Raw genomic sequence first — 18016 nt, forward strand, 5'->3', positions numbered from 1 at the left:
CAGATCCAGTCACCATTCACACGGAAGAATCCCATCGCTCACGGAGATCGCATTCATGCTAACAGCCGCCCGGCACACGATCGGCGGCTCCCCTTTCGATTCATAAAAGCGGCAGTGGTCAATTCATAATTTTCCCCCAGCGGTCTCAAGCAGGAAGGAAACCGTTTCTTCCCTTTGACTCGCCGGAGGTCTTTGGCTTTTGTCTCTAAGGTTGAAGGAAAATACAATCTGAGTTCATTGTGGAGAAAGAGGCCCCGGTAGACTATTATTTTCAAGTGAAGGTGAGCCAGTGCAAAATGGGCCGGTGAGGCCACCGTTCCTTAATGTTTCATTGAAAGAAGACCACATCAGCAAGGAGATGAAATGCAGCAGCATTATCACTTGATGTAAACACAGAGAACTTAGGGTAAGAGGACTCCCTGATATCTTCCCCTCCGTGAGCCTTAAAGTATGTGGCGGGGGGGGGGGGTGTGCTTCAAATATATCTATTTCAGCTTTCTGGGGATGAGGTGGAGGAAGGATGAGGAGGACAGAGCCTCATCTTGCTTATTCAAACCAAATTTATTTCCCCTATTCTCCAGGTATCTAGACCCTTATTTCTCCTTTAAAAACCACATCTCCTCCAAGACGCCTCTCGCAACTAAGCCCTCAATTTCCTCTACTCCCTGTCCCTTCTGCAGTGCCTACACACTTGATCCTCATTCCCTCCTCAGCCCCACAGTACTTACGTACATATTCTTCATTTATTTGAATGTCCGCCTTCCTCTTTAGATTATAAGCTCTTTGTGGGCAAGAAACATGTTCACCAACTCTGCTCTACTGTATTCCCCCAAGCACTTAGTATAGTGTTCTGCCCAGAGTAAGCATTTGATAAATACCACTGATTCATTCCTTTATGCAGTTCACCTTCTTGACTTCTTTACCGTTCAATAATTTTTCCTTCAAAGGAGAGGCAAGAGCAGAGATCTAATCAACCAATCAATGGTATATATTTACTGTGGGCAGAGCACTGTACTCAGCACTTTGGAGAGTTCAATACAACAGAGTTGGTAGACGTTCCCTGCCTACAAGGTTCTTAAAGTCTAGGGGGGCGACAGATGTTAATGTAAACTCATTATAGGTAGGGAATGTATCTGTTTGTTATACTTTACACTCCCAAGCGCTTGGTACAGTGCTTTGCACAAAGTACTCATCCACGATCAAATGAATAATATAAATTACGGCGGGGGTCTTCCCTGGCCCAGGCCCACCATTAAAACACACACACACAAACTCCAAAAAGTAGTCAATATTGCCACTTTGAAATGCTCTAATTGATTGTGCCTGTCTCGCTGACCCTTACCTAAACCTTTCTGCTAACTTTCTCCAAACAAAATAAATTCCTGCATAAATTTTGCAACCCCACTTTGGTCTCAACTGCAGCAGAGGCAGTACACCCTTCCAACAGCGCCTTTTGTGTTTGAGCAACTCTATTTAGGAATGTACTGTTCAGTATGATTGAGCAAAAGGCTCTAAAAGGTGCTCGGCTATCTTTAGGATGCACAGGATGGGAACAGGCTGTCTTTTCAACCGTAATCATGAACAAGAATAAAATCTCATCATCAGGAGTGTCATCTTCCAAAATGAAGGAAAGCTACCAAAAAAGGTCGACGGAGGCCACGGTTTCCCGAAACCCTCGGCTAAAATGAGGTTTCAGTCAATCGTATCGACTGAGTGCTGTGTGCAGAGCAGAGCTCTGAACTGAGCACTTGGGAGAGTACAGTATAAGACACATTCCCTGCCCACCAAGAGTTTACAGTCTAGAGGTTTGTGACCAATCTGTGCGCACCCTGTCCTTGCAAAATTCCATGTGGAGGAAAATGCACAAGACAACAGCCAAAGCGTCTGACACCGTGGCATCCATTTGCAAAAGGCCCTCACTATTGGGTATGGTTGCCCTAGTTCCCTACCAATTTCCTAGCCAGACCGCATAAGGTAAGCAAGGATTCTGGCAAAATGGAGGGTTTTCCATTTCCAAGGAATCAAGAATAACCTCATGACTGATTACTTAGAGCTACGAGGAAAGTCAAAAGGAGGAGGGAAGGAAGAAGGAACGGCAGAAAATATACCACAGACAGGAAAAGATAGTCCATGTTCACTCCAGACCCCATAAAGCAACAATTCTGCTAATGGAGGAGAGAAAAAAAACAAACACCCAACAGGCAGTTCTCTCTTAACAAGAGTTTCCATTACACCATGTGGACAGAATGCAGTAAGGGAATTAGAGACTGTCCTTCCAAGAACTTCCATTTATCTGGGTAAAGCATGATAAGATGTCAGCAGAAAACAGTGGGGCACATCTGCGTGGCATCGGCCAGCGAAGACACAATTTAATTTGGCTTCTCCTAACCCAAGACCTGTCATGAACATAACCCTCACAATATAGGAGAACTGAGTGTGCTCGGGAAAAAGGTTGCCAAATTTCAAAGATGAAATTGCCTATAAACTGAAACAGTGTAAATATCAGGCCCTTTCCAAGACATGCACGTCCCTGGATGCTTTTCTAATTAGTGCCACTCATGGAAATTCACCCTCTGTTACTGTGGTGAACTTCTCACTCCATCAAGCGCTTAGGACAGTGCTCTGCACATAGTAAGCGCTCGATAAATACTATTGAATGAATCTCTGCTGCTGCTTGGCCATCCCTTTTTTTGTCCTCCACTTTTGAAAACACTTGTCATTTTACAGATCAGCCACCAGGGGGTGCTCTCTAGCAACTCATTTACACCAGCTTCTTTTTAAGCTTTCACACAGACCTAAAGTATCTTAGGAAACAGACTACATGAAATTTGCCAAATAATAATAATGTTGCTATCTGTTAAGCGCTTACTACGTGCCGAGCACTGTTCTAAGCGCTGGGGTAGATACAGGGTCATCAGGTTGTCCCACGTGAGGCTCACAATCTTCATCCCCATTTTACAGATGAGGTAACTGAGGCACAGAGAAGTGAAGTGACTTGCCCACAGTCACACAGCTGACAAGTGGCAGAGCCGGGATTCAAACCCATGACCTCTGACTCCCAAGCCCTGGCTCTTTCCACTGAACCACACTGCTTCTCTACTTGGTGAAATACCAGTGTACAAGCTTCAAAGAAACTTAGAGGTTGAGAAGTTGAACAGCGCTGCCTTAAAATGCAATGTCTTTAACAACATCGTATTTTTTTTTCCCTTAATTCTTGGCTTTTAGACGAAGGTGTTTTCACTCATGAAAAAGCCATATGATGCAGGAGACTTCTTTGACAGTATTTTTAAAATACCAGATTTATCAGCCTAAACAGCACAGCTTTTCTAGGAAGGAAAAGTTTTTGGAACTAAAAAAAAAATACTGTGGATAAGTTAAGACACGTTGAACGTAAGCCAATTAGATGGTCAACAAAAAATTTGTAGGAAACTAAATATAAATCGTATTTATTGAGTACTTTGTGCAGAGCACTGTACTAAATGCTTGGGGGAGTATAATATAACAACAGACACATTTCCTGCCCAAGCTCACAGCTGACACGTGAAAACAGACATCAATATAAATAAATTGCTGATATGTACATAAGTGCTGTGGGGCTAGGAGAGAAGATGAATAAAGGGCGATGCAGAAAGGAGTGGAAGAAAAAGAAAGTGGGGTTTAGTAAGGGAAAGCCTCTTGGAGGAGATGTGCCTTCAATAACACTTTGAAGAACTGTCTGTTGGCTAGGAAGAGGAAGTGCATTCCAGGCCAGAGGTGGGCATCGAGATAGACAAAACAGAGGTACAGCAAATAGGTTGGTATTAGGGGAGCAAAGGGTGAGGTCTGAGTTGTAGTAGGAGAGTAGTGAGGTGAGGTAGGAAGGGGCAAGGTGATTGAGTGCTTTAAAAAGATCCCAGCCTTCTCTGTCCCTCCCCACAGGAACAGTTGTTTCAAATTCCCCAGCAGTTCCCCTTTCCAACATTTTCCCACACAAGTTGCTTGTCTTTGTGGTCTACTATCTTTGTATTCCTGGCTCCCTGGGGCTTCCCTTTCTTTGCTAAAGGCGCTGCCTCAGATATTAATAAAGTGAGACAAAAGATTCTGTATTAGAAGAATTAGGTATTTGTGCCCCTGCATTAAGGGATTAGACATTTGGAGATACATAAGATAATGGGGAAGATAAGTGGACAAACTGCCAAACTACAATAAGTAAAACAGTAAAAGTAACTGATACAAATGCTAAAAACTAGTAGGCAATTTAAATAAAATACCAGATACATAGAAGAGCGCTTACAAGGCTGACGAGACAACATGGCTAGGAAGGTAATGACTGAAAGAGGTGTGAGCTCCTTGTGGCCAGGGAATGTGTCCGTTTGTTGTTGTGTTGAACTCTCCCAAGTGCTTAGTACAGTGCTTTGCACACAGTAAGCACTCAATAAATACAACTGAGTGAATGAAAAATGGTGCCTTTTTTAGGACGATTTTGCAAATGGGAAGGGTCATGATGTGGCTGATTTGGGAATGGAGGTACTTGTATGAAGAAGGGGAAGAGATATGAGGGAAGAAGGGTCAACAGGAGTGATGACTGAGTGGGGAAGGCAAAAACAACGGTTAAATCCCCACAGTGGGACAGTCCAAAGGTCTCCATCATCAAGCCGAATGACTGCACCCAGCGCAGTGAGATCAGCTCCATACCCAGCCAGTCCGTAAGATACGTGCCACCCGGCTTTGTGAACGACGACTTATCAAGCAGCAGAACACCATTCAGAAAGGACAGTTGTAGATAATCCAAGAATAGGGACGAAAACAAGCAGTATGGTTCAATGGAAAGAGCCCAGGCCTGGGGAACCAGAAAACCTGGATTCTAATCCCGGTTCTCCCACTAGTCTGCTGAATGACCTTAGAGAGTCACTAACTTTTCTATACCTCAGTTTTCTCAACTGTAAAATAAGGATTAACCTGTCCTCCTTCCTACTTAGGTTGTGAGCCTCATTTAAGACAAGGACTGTGTCCAACATGATTATCATATATCTACCCCAGAGCTTAATACAGTGCAGCACGCTTAATAAGCACCTGGCAATACCATAATTATTATTCAGAGTAGGGTCCTAAGAACTAACAAAAAAAAAAAAACAAGTATATCAGAGACAAAAAGGGCTGCCTTGCACCTTCAAATTCCTCACCCTTTCTCCTCCAAGGAGATAGTGAGGAAAATGTTTATGATTCCACAGTTGAATTTGTAAAGTAAAAATAAGGAGTCCCTCACTTTATACTGCAAACTAATCTTGAAAAATGAGAAAAAAAAAGATCAAAAGCAATCCCAGTTTTACACGGTAAGAGAGATTAAGAGAGTTAAGAAACAAGTGAAGAGGTGAATGGAAGGAGGGAGAACTGTACTCAACTATGCAGCCAAGTGTGGAGAAAGAACTGGCTTTGGGTTGAATTGCCAGGGAAGACTTCCACAAAGGGGGACAGCCTTTAAATCGAGATGTGAAGGGAAAACCCAAATCCAAGGAGCTTGCATGCAGTCTTCCTTCATGAAAAATATGGTGACTCCTTATCCAGTTTCCACATCCTCTAATAATAATGGTTTTATTTCTTAATGGTAGTTATTAAGTACTTGCTATGTGTCATAATAGCTGGGTAGATACAAGCTAATCAGGTTGGGCACAGTCCATAGCTCACATGGGGCTCACGGCATTAATCCCCACTTTTCAGATGAAGTAATGAGGCCCAGAGAAGTGAAGCAACTTGCCTAAGATCACGCAATAGACAAGTGGAAGAACTGGGATTGGAACCCGGGTTCTTCTGACTCCCAGGCCCGAGCTCTACCCACTAGGCCGTGCTGCTTTCTCTAGACTGTAAGCTCGTTACGGTCAGGGAGCGCGTCTGCTAATTCTGTTGTATCGTACTCTTCCAAGCACTTAGTAAGAGTGGTCTGCACATAGTAAGCACTCAAATATCATTGATTGACTGATGATTAAGCATTTACTCTGGGCCAAGCACTGTAGCAAGTGCTGGGGTAGATAGAAAATAACCAGGCAGGGCAAAGTCCCATTTCACATGGGGCTCTCAGTCTAAGGGGGTAAGCAGGTATCTAATCTCTATTTTACAGATGGGGACTGAGGCACCAAGAAGTTATAACTTGCCTAAGACCACAACTCCCCTCTCAAGGGTTGCACCTGGAGAGTTTCCAGTCCTCTATCAGTCTCAGCTACGGGAGGGAGAGTCAAGCAGAGGCCTACCCATTCCATTCCTAGCTTGGGAAGTGGCTAGCGAGTGGAAGGCAATATGCTACAAGTCAAAACTCAACCATGCTGGGCAGCAGTGGCATGGAAGAGAGCTGAAGGCAGAGACTCGAGTTTACTGCATGGAAGGAGGCAACGGTAAACCACTTCCGTATTTTTACCAAGAAAACTATGGATACCCTACCAGAACAATTGTAGATGGAGAGTGGGGCGTTCTGAGAGACAAGTGGCCGTGATGTTGCTATGGGTCGGTAACGACTCGACGGCATAAAACAAGACCAGATCACAACTGGGATTAGAACACAGATCCTCAGACTCCCAGCCCCATGCTCTTTCCTGTAGGCCACACTGCTTCTTAACTATATACTCTCCAAAGTGCTTAGGATAGTGATAACGAGGGATGTTCGTGGTCAAGATTCTGGACCATAAGCAAAGAGAGTCAGGACACTGCAGAAGAATCTTAATGGAGTGATGGGTTTGAAATTGCAAAGAGATTACTTTTGCAATGGAAAAAAGGGTGCGGGTGGGGGGGGACAAGGGAAAAAAATGGAGAATTTACAATAGCTCCTGAGGAAGATCATCATTATCAGCACTTAATGAGTTCCCATATGCAGGACACTCTACTAGGCTCTTGGGGACATGGAACAGAAGAAAAAACAACATGGACTCTGACCTCTAGCAGTTTACAATCTAATGGGAGTGATAAATATATACAAATTGCCCAAAACACTCAATTACTAAAAAGACCACAGACACAGAAGCACCCAGTTACTTAAAGTAAGTAACAATCAGATGAGAGGACCTAGCAAGAGAGTTTACACATCATGAGAAAGGAAACAGAAGACCCAGGCCATATCCCAGCCTGAAGTGACAGACATCAAAGACTGCTGTACAGATCAGAGGACAGAATCAAAAAAGTTTGAGGTTAAAGTTTGAAGAAGTCTTAAATAACTGCTGCAATATATGAGACTGCAATAGTACATCTTCTCGGCAAAGACTTTCCTTTGAGAGAAGCAGAGTCACCTGTGAGAGGATATATTCTATGCTATGACCACAGATACTAAGCTCCTTGTGGGCAGGAAACATATCTACCAACTCTAGTGTACTGGCCCATGTTCATTCATTCATTCAATAGTATTTATTGAGCGCTTACTATGTGCAGAGCACTGTACTAAGCGCTTGGGATGAACAAGTCGGCAACAGATAGAGACAGTCCCTGCCGTTTGACGGGCTTACAGTCTAATCGGGGGAGACGGACAGACAAGAACAATGGCGCTAAGCGTCAAGGGGAAGAACATCTCGTAAAAACAATGGCAACTAAATAGAATCAAGGCGATTTACAATTCATTAACAAAATAAATAGGGTAACGAAAATATATACAGTTGAGCGGACGAGTACAGTGCTGTGGGGATGGGAAGGGAGAGGTGGAGGAGCAGAGGGAAAAGGGGAAAATGAGGCTTTAGCTGCGGAGAGGTAAAGGGGGGATGGCAGAGGGAGTAGAGGGGGAAGAGGAGCTCAGTCTGGGAACGCCTCTTGGAGGAGGTGATTTTTAAGTAAGGTTTTGAAGAGGGAAAGAGAATCAGTGCTTAATACAGTAGGGATAGAGTCCTGTCCCACATGGGGCTCGGTCAAAGAATGAGGGAGAATGGGAATTGAGTCCTCATTTTGCTGTTGAGGAAACTGAGGCACAAAAGAGTTAAGTGATTTGCCCAAGATGACACAGCAGGCATGTGGAACCAGGAATAAAACCCAGGTAAGTCCTCTGGCTCCCAGGCCCATGCTTTATCCACTGGCTACGCTGTTTCCTTTGTTGAACACTAACTGCAATTGTACTCCCCCAAAATTAAGATTACCTAAATCGACCATTGGTTTCAGGGTCAATGAAGCAACCATGTCCCAGGCAAGGCCATAAAAATGAACTCTTGTTAACTGGGACCTGGGTTCCAATCCTGACTCTGCCACTTTGCTGTGTCACCTTGAGCATGTCACTTCACTTCTCTATGCCTCAGTTACCTCATCTGGAAAATGGGGATTAAGACTGAGCCCCAAGTGGGACAGGGCTGTGTCCAACCTGATTAGCTTCTACCTACTCCAGTGCTTAGAACAGTATTTGACAAATAGTAAGCACTTAAATATCACATTATTAGACTGTAAGTTCCTCACAGGCAGGGATTGTGCCCACCAACTTTATTGTACTGGACTCTCCGATGCATTTAGTATAGCGCTCTGCATACAGTGAGTGCCCAACAAATACCACGGATTAACTGAAATGGGCTTGGACCTAATTCAATTGTCGAGGTTTTATCTAAAACCAACACAGGAAGTCCTTGACTTCTGACCACCTGAGTGATGACACAAAACCCTTATGACCTCTCCGAATTTACAACCTCTTTCGCATTTATGATATCGGAAATGACTCTGACACCAGTTTCATGTAGTAAAGAACAGATTGTATTAATAATAATAATAATAATGTTGGTATTTGTTAAGCACTTACTATGTGCCAAGCACTGTTCTAAGCGCTGGGGTAGACACAAGGTAATTAGGTTGTCCCACGGGGGGCTCACAGTCTTCATCCCCATTTTACAGATGAGGGAACTGAGGCTCAGAGAATGATTTGCCCAAAGTCACACAGCTGACAAGTGGCGGAGCCAGGATTAGAACCCGCAACCTCTGAGTCCCAAGCCCGGGCTTTTTCCACTAAGCCACGCTGCTTCTTGTACACCCACTGCCCCCTCCACAAGGACATTAATAACAGTAATAATTGCTATTAAGTGCTTACTCTGTGCCAGGCACTCTACTAAGCGCTGGAGTGGATACAAGGATACAAGAAGCAGCGTGGCTCAGTGGAAAGAGCCCGGGCTTGGGAGTCAGAGGTCATAGGTTCGAATCCCAGCTCTGCCACTTGTCAGCTGTGTGACTATGGGCAAGTCACTTAACTTCTCTGTGCCTCTGTTACCTCATCTGTAAAATGGGGATTAACTGTGAGCCTCATGTGTGACGATCTGATTACCCTGTATCTACCCCAGCGCTTAGTGCTCTGCAAATAGTAAGGGCTTAACAAATACCAACATTATTATTATTATTGTTATTACAAGCAAATAGGATTGGACACAGTCCCTGTCCCTCGTAGGGCTCACAGTCTTATTCCCCATTTTAGAGATGAGGCAACTGAGACAGAGAGAAGGGAAGTGACTTGCCTAAGGTCACATAGCAGATAAGTGGCATAACGGGATTAGAGTCCATGACCTTCTGACACCCAGGCCCATGCTCTATCCACTACGCCATGCTGCTTCTCTGCTTCCAAAGCATTCTGTCCTCCTGTCTCCCCACCCTTACTCCACCTCTTCTGCTTAACTGCCTAGACCCCTATCAGGCCACTAAACCAGGGGCTATTCCGGGGCAGGGTAGAGGTGGCCGCCGCAGCCCTGGGCTCCCTCTTGCCCGCCTCCAGGGCCAAAGGCTGGATCAGCAGCGGGAGGACGAGTCAGCCAACATTGAGGGGGCCAGTGGCGGTGGCAAGACCTGTCAGAACACCTTAAGACCTCCAGCAACCTTCTCGGGGGTGGGACAGGCCAGGATACAGGGACTCCAGGCTGGTTCCTGTCCTCCCCTACCTACCTGAAAGGGGGCAGGGAACACATCTGCTAATTCTGATGGGTTAATAATAATAATAATAATAATAATGTTGGTATTTGTTAAGCGCTTACTATGTGCAGAGCACTGTTCTAAGCGCTGGGGTAAACACAGGGGAATCAGGTTGTCCCACGTGGGGCTCACAGTCTTAATCCCCATTTTACAGATGAGGGAACTGAGGCACAGAGAAGTGAAGTGACTTGCCCACAGTCACACAGCTGACAAGTGGCAGAGCTGGGTTGTACCCTCCCAAGCGTTTAGTACATAGCAAGCACTTAAATACCACCAACTGATTTATCCTTTGGCTCTCCTCCTCTCTCCAGCTAGAAGCCCACCCCCTGCACCTGTGTCCCACCCATCTCCACTGGGTTTGGGGGGGTCCCGTTCCTAACTCCCTTCTTCTCCAGCGGCAGTGGCACCATTATTAGACAATGCTTTTAATGATCACTTTTTAATGGGCAAAGTACAGAAAGCAGTATGGCCTAGTGGCTAGGGCATGGATTTGGGAATAAGAAGGACCCAGGTTCTAATCCCAGCACCGCCACTTTTTTGCTCTGTGACCTTAGACAAGTCAGTTCACTTCTTTGTGCCTCATTTACCTCATCTGTAAAATGGGGATTAAGACTGTGCGCCCCGGGTGGGACAGAGACTGTGCCCAACCTGATTAGCTTCTATCTACCCCAGCACATAGTACAGTCCTGGCACATAGTAAATGCTTAACAAATACCATAAAAAAAAAAGAAGCCACTAAAATTGAATCACCTGTGGTTTCCTAGGACTCTCACTCCCTTCTTCCTAAATAAAAATAAACCAGACATAGTTTATTCTTTACTCATCATACTCACACAATGCAAAATGAAGTAGAAAGGAGTGGGAAAAAACAAAAACACAGACCAGAATACACCATCTCCTCCCCTGTTGATTTGATTTTTGTCCAATCTTCTTACCTCTTTGCCCTGCCCACCCTCCCGCTCCTCTTCTCTAGTTCCACTCAACTAACGCCTCACCGGGAACTCAGTCTTTATGAAAATGGTAACACTGCAAGAGATTACACAGGAGTCTGGCAGTAATCACACTGGTTATTCTGGAAAAAGATTGCTCCACTTTCAAGGAACCCTGCCAAACATGACTCCAGAAAAAACACGGCTACGACTTCTGAGAAGACCCAGTCAAGAACCCTTCAAATCACATTGAAATCTCCTCCAATCAAATCCACTCACATGGCCCCATTTTCCAAAAATAGTCGGAGCATTTATTGAGCGCTCCATCCGGTACACAATACTAGGTGCTCGGGAAGGATGACGTATCCATCGATTGGCACGTTCTCTACCTACAAACAGCTTATTCTCTCAGTGGGAGAAGCAGAGAAAAATAAGGAAAGAGCTTTTAATTCATCAATGTGCTTTAGATCACTTGTAAGTAGAGGTAATGAAGACTGCCATTCATAGGATTGCCAGTCATAATATAAAATACATTTATGCAGCTATATTGTGCATCTTTAATTGATAGATTACACAATTCTGGTTAATTTAGTTCCTGGGATCAGGAACCAATCTTCCACTTATAAATCATTACTTCTTATGGGAAATATAGATTCCAGTTTATGACACAGTTTTCAAGAACCAACTGCATTGTAAAGTCAAGGACTTCTTATAGAAAAATTCTCTCCCCCAAAAAAAAAAAATTCAACCTGTATAAACTCGTTAATTCTCACCTATAAGCTACATTAGATAAACATCACTCAATGCAAATAGTCACACTAAAGAAATGCATAAGTAGCTTCACTATTCATTACTGCCTGAAGAATTATCCTGTATCTTTCCCCAGTGTATGGTACAAAATATGCACTTAATAAATGCAATAAGAATAATTGCCTTTATCTCAAAAAAAAAAATCAATGCTAAAATGACAATCAATCCCACCTGCCAACAAGTAAATGCAAGAACCATGAATTGAATCATTCATGAGACCAATAATAGAACATTCTGACAGTTCTGTAAAAACAGGTTTAGAACAGTTATCAATCCAGAGCTGGTAATACTACAGTACTTTTGTCAAGACAATGTCATAACAAAGGCTACTGTGAAAAGTTGCTCTTCAAATTTCATTATACTCCTACTTTAACTCTTTCTTTAATGTGGGGATGCTGCTTTTCCATCTAGGCTTAATTAATGAAATGGAATAAGACTTTCTGCCGCTAATTTTCAGTTACGAACTTTGGAATCTTGAAGCATAAAGCTGTAGAAGAGGTTGGGGTTCAGTCTATAAATCTGTGCTAAACTCTGCAAATCTTTGGGAAAGCGCAATTAAAATTTGTTTCACCTGCCAAGCATTAGAGTACACCAAGACAGATTAAATAATTCCTTGTAAAACAACTAAATATGGGGTTCTCCAGTCTATAAGATAGTTGCAATAAGCAGCAAGGCCTAATGCAAAGAGCCTGGAGGGTCCAAGGCCTGGGTTCAAAGCCCAGCTCTGCATCCTTGGGCAAGTCACTGAACTTCTCTGTGCCTAGTTTCATCTGTAAAATGGGGATTAAATATCTACTTATCCTTAGACTGGATGCTCAATGTGGGTCAGGGGCAGTGTCTGGCCTGTTTACCTTTCACTGATTAGTACAGTATTACAATTATTGAACAACCACAGTTATTGAATCTGGCTTAAAAATACTACAATTCCAGAAGAAAAATGGTTTTAAAATAATTTAGGGTAAGAGAAACTACGTTTTTGACGTAGTTTAGAAAGGTAATGCCACACTGCACACAGAAAGTGCTCAGTAAATACTATCGACTGACCCATCATACATTAAGACCTCCTCTTATAAGTCTCCCACTGAAATATTTCCTACATTAGCACTTAAAAGCGGTTCCCTGCAAGTGTCATCTGTTTTGACAATGTTTAAAAATACATGTCACAGTATATTTGATTTGAGAAAAATACGGTTTCTAGAGAAATATCTTTTGTGAACTATCTTGTTATGGATTTTAAACCATATGCATTGGAATGTTCAGTCCATCTGAGGAAATAATTTATTAGTGTGCTTTTGGGGGAAAAAAACAGGCTTCAGTCTCCCTGATTTTGAAAACGGGTATCATATTACTGGAATCATCTAGGTCTCTAAGCAGAAGTGTTGATATCATTAACAAAATATCACTATTACTGTTTGAAATTCTTCTACCAAAACAACAGCAATTGAGGAACAACACTCTAGTGTTTGTCTACATTTTAGGTTTGGTGAGTTGAAAAATATTAAGGGAAATGTTGAGACTGGATGGAATCAGATAGAAACAAACCACCTAGATACACCACCAAAGGAGTTGGTTTTGCAATTTCAATTTTTCTTGCATTCATTAGTTATGTTTTCCAGCAGTAACAATTCCGGCTAAAAAAGCAAGACGGAAACAGTCACTGGCATTGTCCCACTATGTAAATGACCCGGATCCCTCAGGCACTCCCGGGCCCCACTTTAAACAGAATTACCCGGACCATCTAGGGGGACAGAGAGCATTTTGTTCACATGATTTGTGAATGATGGAACGGATGAAAACCAGAGAGGGGGGTAAATTCCTGTTAGGGGTAAGAAAGTTTATTGGAATCCAAGTTACTGGGTAGGAGGAGTTCATTCAATCATACAATAATAATAATTATTATGGTATTTGTTAAGAGCTTACTACGTGCCAAGCACTGTACTAAGATCTGGAGTGGATACAATCAAATCAGGTCAGACACAGCCCCTGCCCCACATGGGGCTCACAGTCTCAATCCCCATGTTCCAGAGGAGGTTACTGGGGCCCAGAGAAGTGAAATGACTTGCCCAAGGACACACAGCAGACAGCTGGCAGAGCTGGGATTAGAACCCATGACCTTTTGACTTCCAGGCCCGGGCTCTATCCACCAAGCCATACTACTTCTCGTTTATTTATTGAGAGCTTACTGTGTGCAAAGCACTGTACTGAGCGCTTGGGAGAGTACAATATAACAACAGACACATTCCTGCCCACAACGAGCTCAGGGTTTAGAGGAGTGCCACATCATGAATGTAATCAGTGGTATCTGTTCAGCATTTAGTAGGCGCTAAGCGTTGAACTAAGCGCTGGGATGGGTATAAAGAAGCAGTTGCAGAGAAGCTGCATGGTGTAGTGGAAAGAGTAAGGGGCTAGGAGTCAGAAGGTCACGGGTTCTAATTCCGACATCGCCACTTTCCTGTTGGGTGACCTTGGGCAAGTCACTTCATTTCTATGGGCCTCAGTTACCTCATCCGTAAAAACGCGGTTTGAGACTGTGAGCCCCACTTGGGACAGAGACCGGATCCAACCCTATTTGCAAGTGTTCACCCCAGCGCTTAGATCATGGGTTCAAATCCCGGCTCTGCTGCTTGTCAGCTGTGTGACTTTGGGCAAGACACTTCACTTCTCTGGGCCAACCCGATCACCTTGTATCCTCCCCAGTGCTTTGCACAGAGTAAGCGCTTAACAAATGCCATCATTATTATTATTACAGGACCTGGCACACAGTAAGCACTTGGCGAATACCACTTAGTATGATTAGGATTATTATTATGATTAGGATTATTATCATTAAGAAACAGGTTGCATCATTCCCGTGCCCCGAAACGGGGCTCACATTCTGAAGGGGAAGGAGAAAAGCCATTTAATCCCCCTTTTAGAGGGAGGAAACTGAGGTCCGGGCAAGCCATGTGGCTTGCCCAAGGTCACACAAGGAACAGAAGACAACTTTTCCATGTGTTCATCTTGGCAGGCGACCCATCTTCCCTTTGGTGTGACGACCCCCTTCGCCACCAGGTGTTAAGAGGTTCCTTCCAAAAGGAAAACCAAGGGTTTTCCGGTTGGATTTCGGGGAAAAGGTCCTGGCTCCGGCCTGGGGAGGATGAAGACACCAGCGCGCAAGGAGGCCCCCGGCTCTGGGGAAAAAAAAAATCAATCCGTACTATTTATTGGGTGCCTACTGGGTGCAGAGCACTGTACCAGGCGCTTGGGAGAGAACGCTGGAAGAGAGTTGGCAAGCACGTTCCCTGCCCAAGGCTTGGAAGGGGGAGGGAGACGTTAACCAAAAGGAAGATAATTATAATAATTATGTTGGTACTTGTTAGGCACCGACTATGTGCCAAGCACTGTTCTAAACGCTGGGGTAGATACAAAGTAATCAGGTTGTCCCACGTGGGGTTCCCAGTCTTCATCCCCATTTTACAGAGGAGCTGAGGCCCAGAGAAGGGAAGCCCATTTACCCAAGGTTGCAGAGCTGACAAGCGGCGGGGCCGGGATTAGAACCACGACCTCTGACTTCCCCAATCTGGGTTATTTCCGCAAAACCACGCTGCTGGATCCTACCTTCCCAAGCACTTAGTAGTAATAATAATAATAATAATGGTATTTGTTAAGCGTTTCCTATGTGCTAAGCACCGTCCCAAGCGCTGGGATAGATTCAGGGTAATCACACTGTCCCACGTGGGGCTCACATTTTTCAATCCCGGTTTTTAGAGAGGAGGTCACTGAGGCCTAGAGAAATTAAACGACTCATCCAAGGTCACACACAGCAGACCTGTGGTGGGAGCGGGATTAGAACCCACGACCTCTGACTTCCCCAGCCCGGGTTCTTCCTGCTGGATCCTACCCTCCCAAGGCAGTGTGGGTCAGTGGAAAGAGCCCGGCCTTGGGGGTCAGAGGTCATGGGTTCTAATCCAGGCTCCGCCGCTTGTCAGCTTTGTGACTTTGGGCACATCACTTCACTTGTCTGCGCCTCAGTGACCTCATCTGTAAAATGGGGATGAAGACTGGGAGCCCCACGTGGGACAACCTGATCACCTTGTATCCCCCCAGCGCTTAAAACAGTGCTCGACACATAGGAAGTGCTTACCAAATGCCATCATTATTTTTAATAATAATGGTGGTGGTACTTGTTAAGCACTTCCTATGTGCAAAGCACTGTCCCAAGCGCTGCGGCAGACACAGGGTAATCACATCGTCCCACTTGAGGCTCGTTTTTCAATCCCCACTTTTTAGAGAGGAGGGCACCGAGGCCCAGAGAAGTGAAGCGACTCGCCCAAGGTCACACCCGGCAGACCCGTGGTGGAAGCGGAATTAGAACCCACGACCTCTGACTTCCCCAGCCCGGGTTCTTCCCGCTAAACCACGCTGTCGGGTCCTAACCTCCCAAGCACTTAGTGATAATGGTATTTATTAAGCTCTTCCTCTGTGCCGAGCACTGTCCCAAACGCTGGGTTGGTAATCAGATTGTCCCACGTGGGGCTCACGTTTTTCCATCTCCATTTTTAGAAAGGAGGGCACTGAGGCCCAGAGAAGTTAAGCGACTCGCCCAAGGTCACACTCGGCTGACCCGCGGTGGAGGGGGGGGGGGATTAATAATTCTAATTATAGTATTTGTTAAGCGCTTACTACGTGCGGAGCACTGTTCTAAGCGCTGGGGTAGACCCTGGGTAATCAGATCGCCCCACGTGGGGCTCACATTTTTAAATCCCCCTTTTTACAGACGAGGTCACCGCGGCCCAGAGAAGTGAAGCGACTCGCCCGAGGTCACCCAGCAGACCAGTGGCGGAGCCGGGATTCGAACGCGCGACCCGTGCCTCCCAAGCCCGGCCTCTTTCCACCGAGCCCCGCTGCTGCTCTGGAACCCACGGCCTCCGGCGCTCTGCCCAGAGTGGGCGCTCAGTACAGAGGCCCGAATGAGGGCGGGGGAAGGGACGGGGAGGCAGGACCAGGTCCGGGCTGGGTGTCTGGGAGTGAGGGGGGGAGGAGAAGGGCAAGGAAAGGGGAGGGGGAAGGAGCGGCCCCCCACTCACCTGCCCACTGGCCGAGGTGCCGCCCGACCCCCGCCGGGTTGCCCAGCGCCCAAACGCGGATGGCGGAGAGGAGGGCCAAGCCGGCGCGCACCGCCAGCCACGCCACGGTGCCCGCGCCCACCCACGACAGGAAGGCCGCGGCCGGCATGGCTGGAGCTGGAGCCGGAGCTGGAGCTGGAGCCGGGGCAAGGGCTGGAATCGGTGGTGGAGCTGGAGCAGGAGCTGGGACTGGAGCTGGAGCCGGTGCAGGAGCTGGAGCTGGGACCGGTGGCGGAGCTGGTGCGGGGGCTGGGACCGGCGGTGGAGCTGGAGCTGGTGCGGGGGCTGGGACCGGCGGTGGAGCTGGAGCAGGAGCTGGGACCGGCGGTGGAGCTGGAGCTGGTGCGGGGGCTGGGACCGGTGGTGGAGCCGGAGCTGGAGCAGGGACTGGCCCCGGTGGTGGAGCCGGAGCTGGAGCAGGGACTGGCCCCGGTGGTGGAGCTGGAGCAGGGACTGGCCCCGGTGGTGGAGCCGGAGCCGGAGCCGGGGCCCGAGCCGGTGCAGGGCCGGAGGTGGGGCCCCAAGCGCAGCGCGGAGAAGGAGCGGCAGCGGCGCCGCCCCGCAGAAAGCCCAAAGGCGAAAGGCGAAAGGCGAGAGCAGGGCGGGCGGCTCCTCGCTCCCGCCGCCTCATTGGCTCCCGCCGCCCGGGCCGCGCGCCGATTGGCTGGGCCCGCCCCCCTCTCGCCCTTCCGGGCTCGCCATTGGCCAGAGCCTGCCCCCCTCGGCCCCCCTCGACCCCCTCGGCCCCCCTCGACCCCCAACCGCCCGGCCCACTGGGCCTGGGCTCGGGAATCCCTCCCTCCCGCCTTCGCTCCTTCCCTCCCTCCTTCCTACTGCTGCCCGGAAGACGAGACGCCACTGGGCTCCAGATTCAAAAAGCGCCCGGGATATCCGCTCCTCCAAACCTTCCCGGGACCTACTAATAATGAATAATAACGATGGCATCTCTTATAATAATAATAACGTTGGTATTTGTTAAACGCTTACTATGTGCGGAGCACTCTTCTAAGCTCTGGGGTAAGATACAGGTTCATCAGGTTGCGCCACGTGGGGCTCACAGTCTTCATCCCCATTTTTACAGATGAGGGAACTGAGGCGCAGAGAAGTGAAGTGACTTGCCCACAGTCACACAGCTGACAAGTGGCAGATCCGGGAGTCGAACCCATGACCTCTGACTCCCAAGCCCGGCCTCTTTCCACTGAGCCACTCTGCTTCAGGGTAATCAGGTTGTCCCATGTGAGGCTCACAGTCTTCATCCCCATTTTAATGATAATAATGATGATGACATTTGTTAAG

At 46.7% G+C, this 18016-nt stretch overlaps 1 protein-coding gene and 1 non-coding gene across 2 annotated transcripts in view; one reads left to right on the forward strand and one right to left on the reverse strand.

Moving 5' to 3' along the window:
- HSD17B12 (hydroxysteroid 17-beta dehydrogenase 12) overlaps window positions 1-16886 on the reverse strand; it is a 97556-nt gene extending 80670 nt beyond the window's left edge. The window contains exon 1 of the mRNA XM_029060846.2: window positions 16682-16886. Coding sequence (XP_028916679.1) covers window positions 16682-16829 — 148 coding nt within the window. The 5' untranslated portion in view covers window positions 16830-16886. The remainder of the gene's footprint in view (window positions 1-16681) is intronic.
- On the forward strand, window positions 6143-6281 carry LOC114810954. The gene has a single exon (XR_003758643.1). It is a non-coding gene; the product is annotated as a small nucleolar RNA SNORA7 (small nucleolar RNA).
- Window positions 16887-18016: the final 1130 nt, after the last annotated feature.

The sequence above is a fragment of the Ornithorhynchus anatinus genome, chromosome 3 (genome assembly GCF_004115215.2).
Source record: "Ornithorhynchus anatinus isolate Pmale09 chromosome 3, mOrnAna1.pri.v4, whole genome shotgun sequence".
Taxonomy (NCBI): Eukaryota; Metazoa; Chordata; class Mammalia; order Monotremata; family Ornithorhynchidae; genus Ornithorhynchus; species Ornithorhynchus anatinus.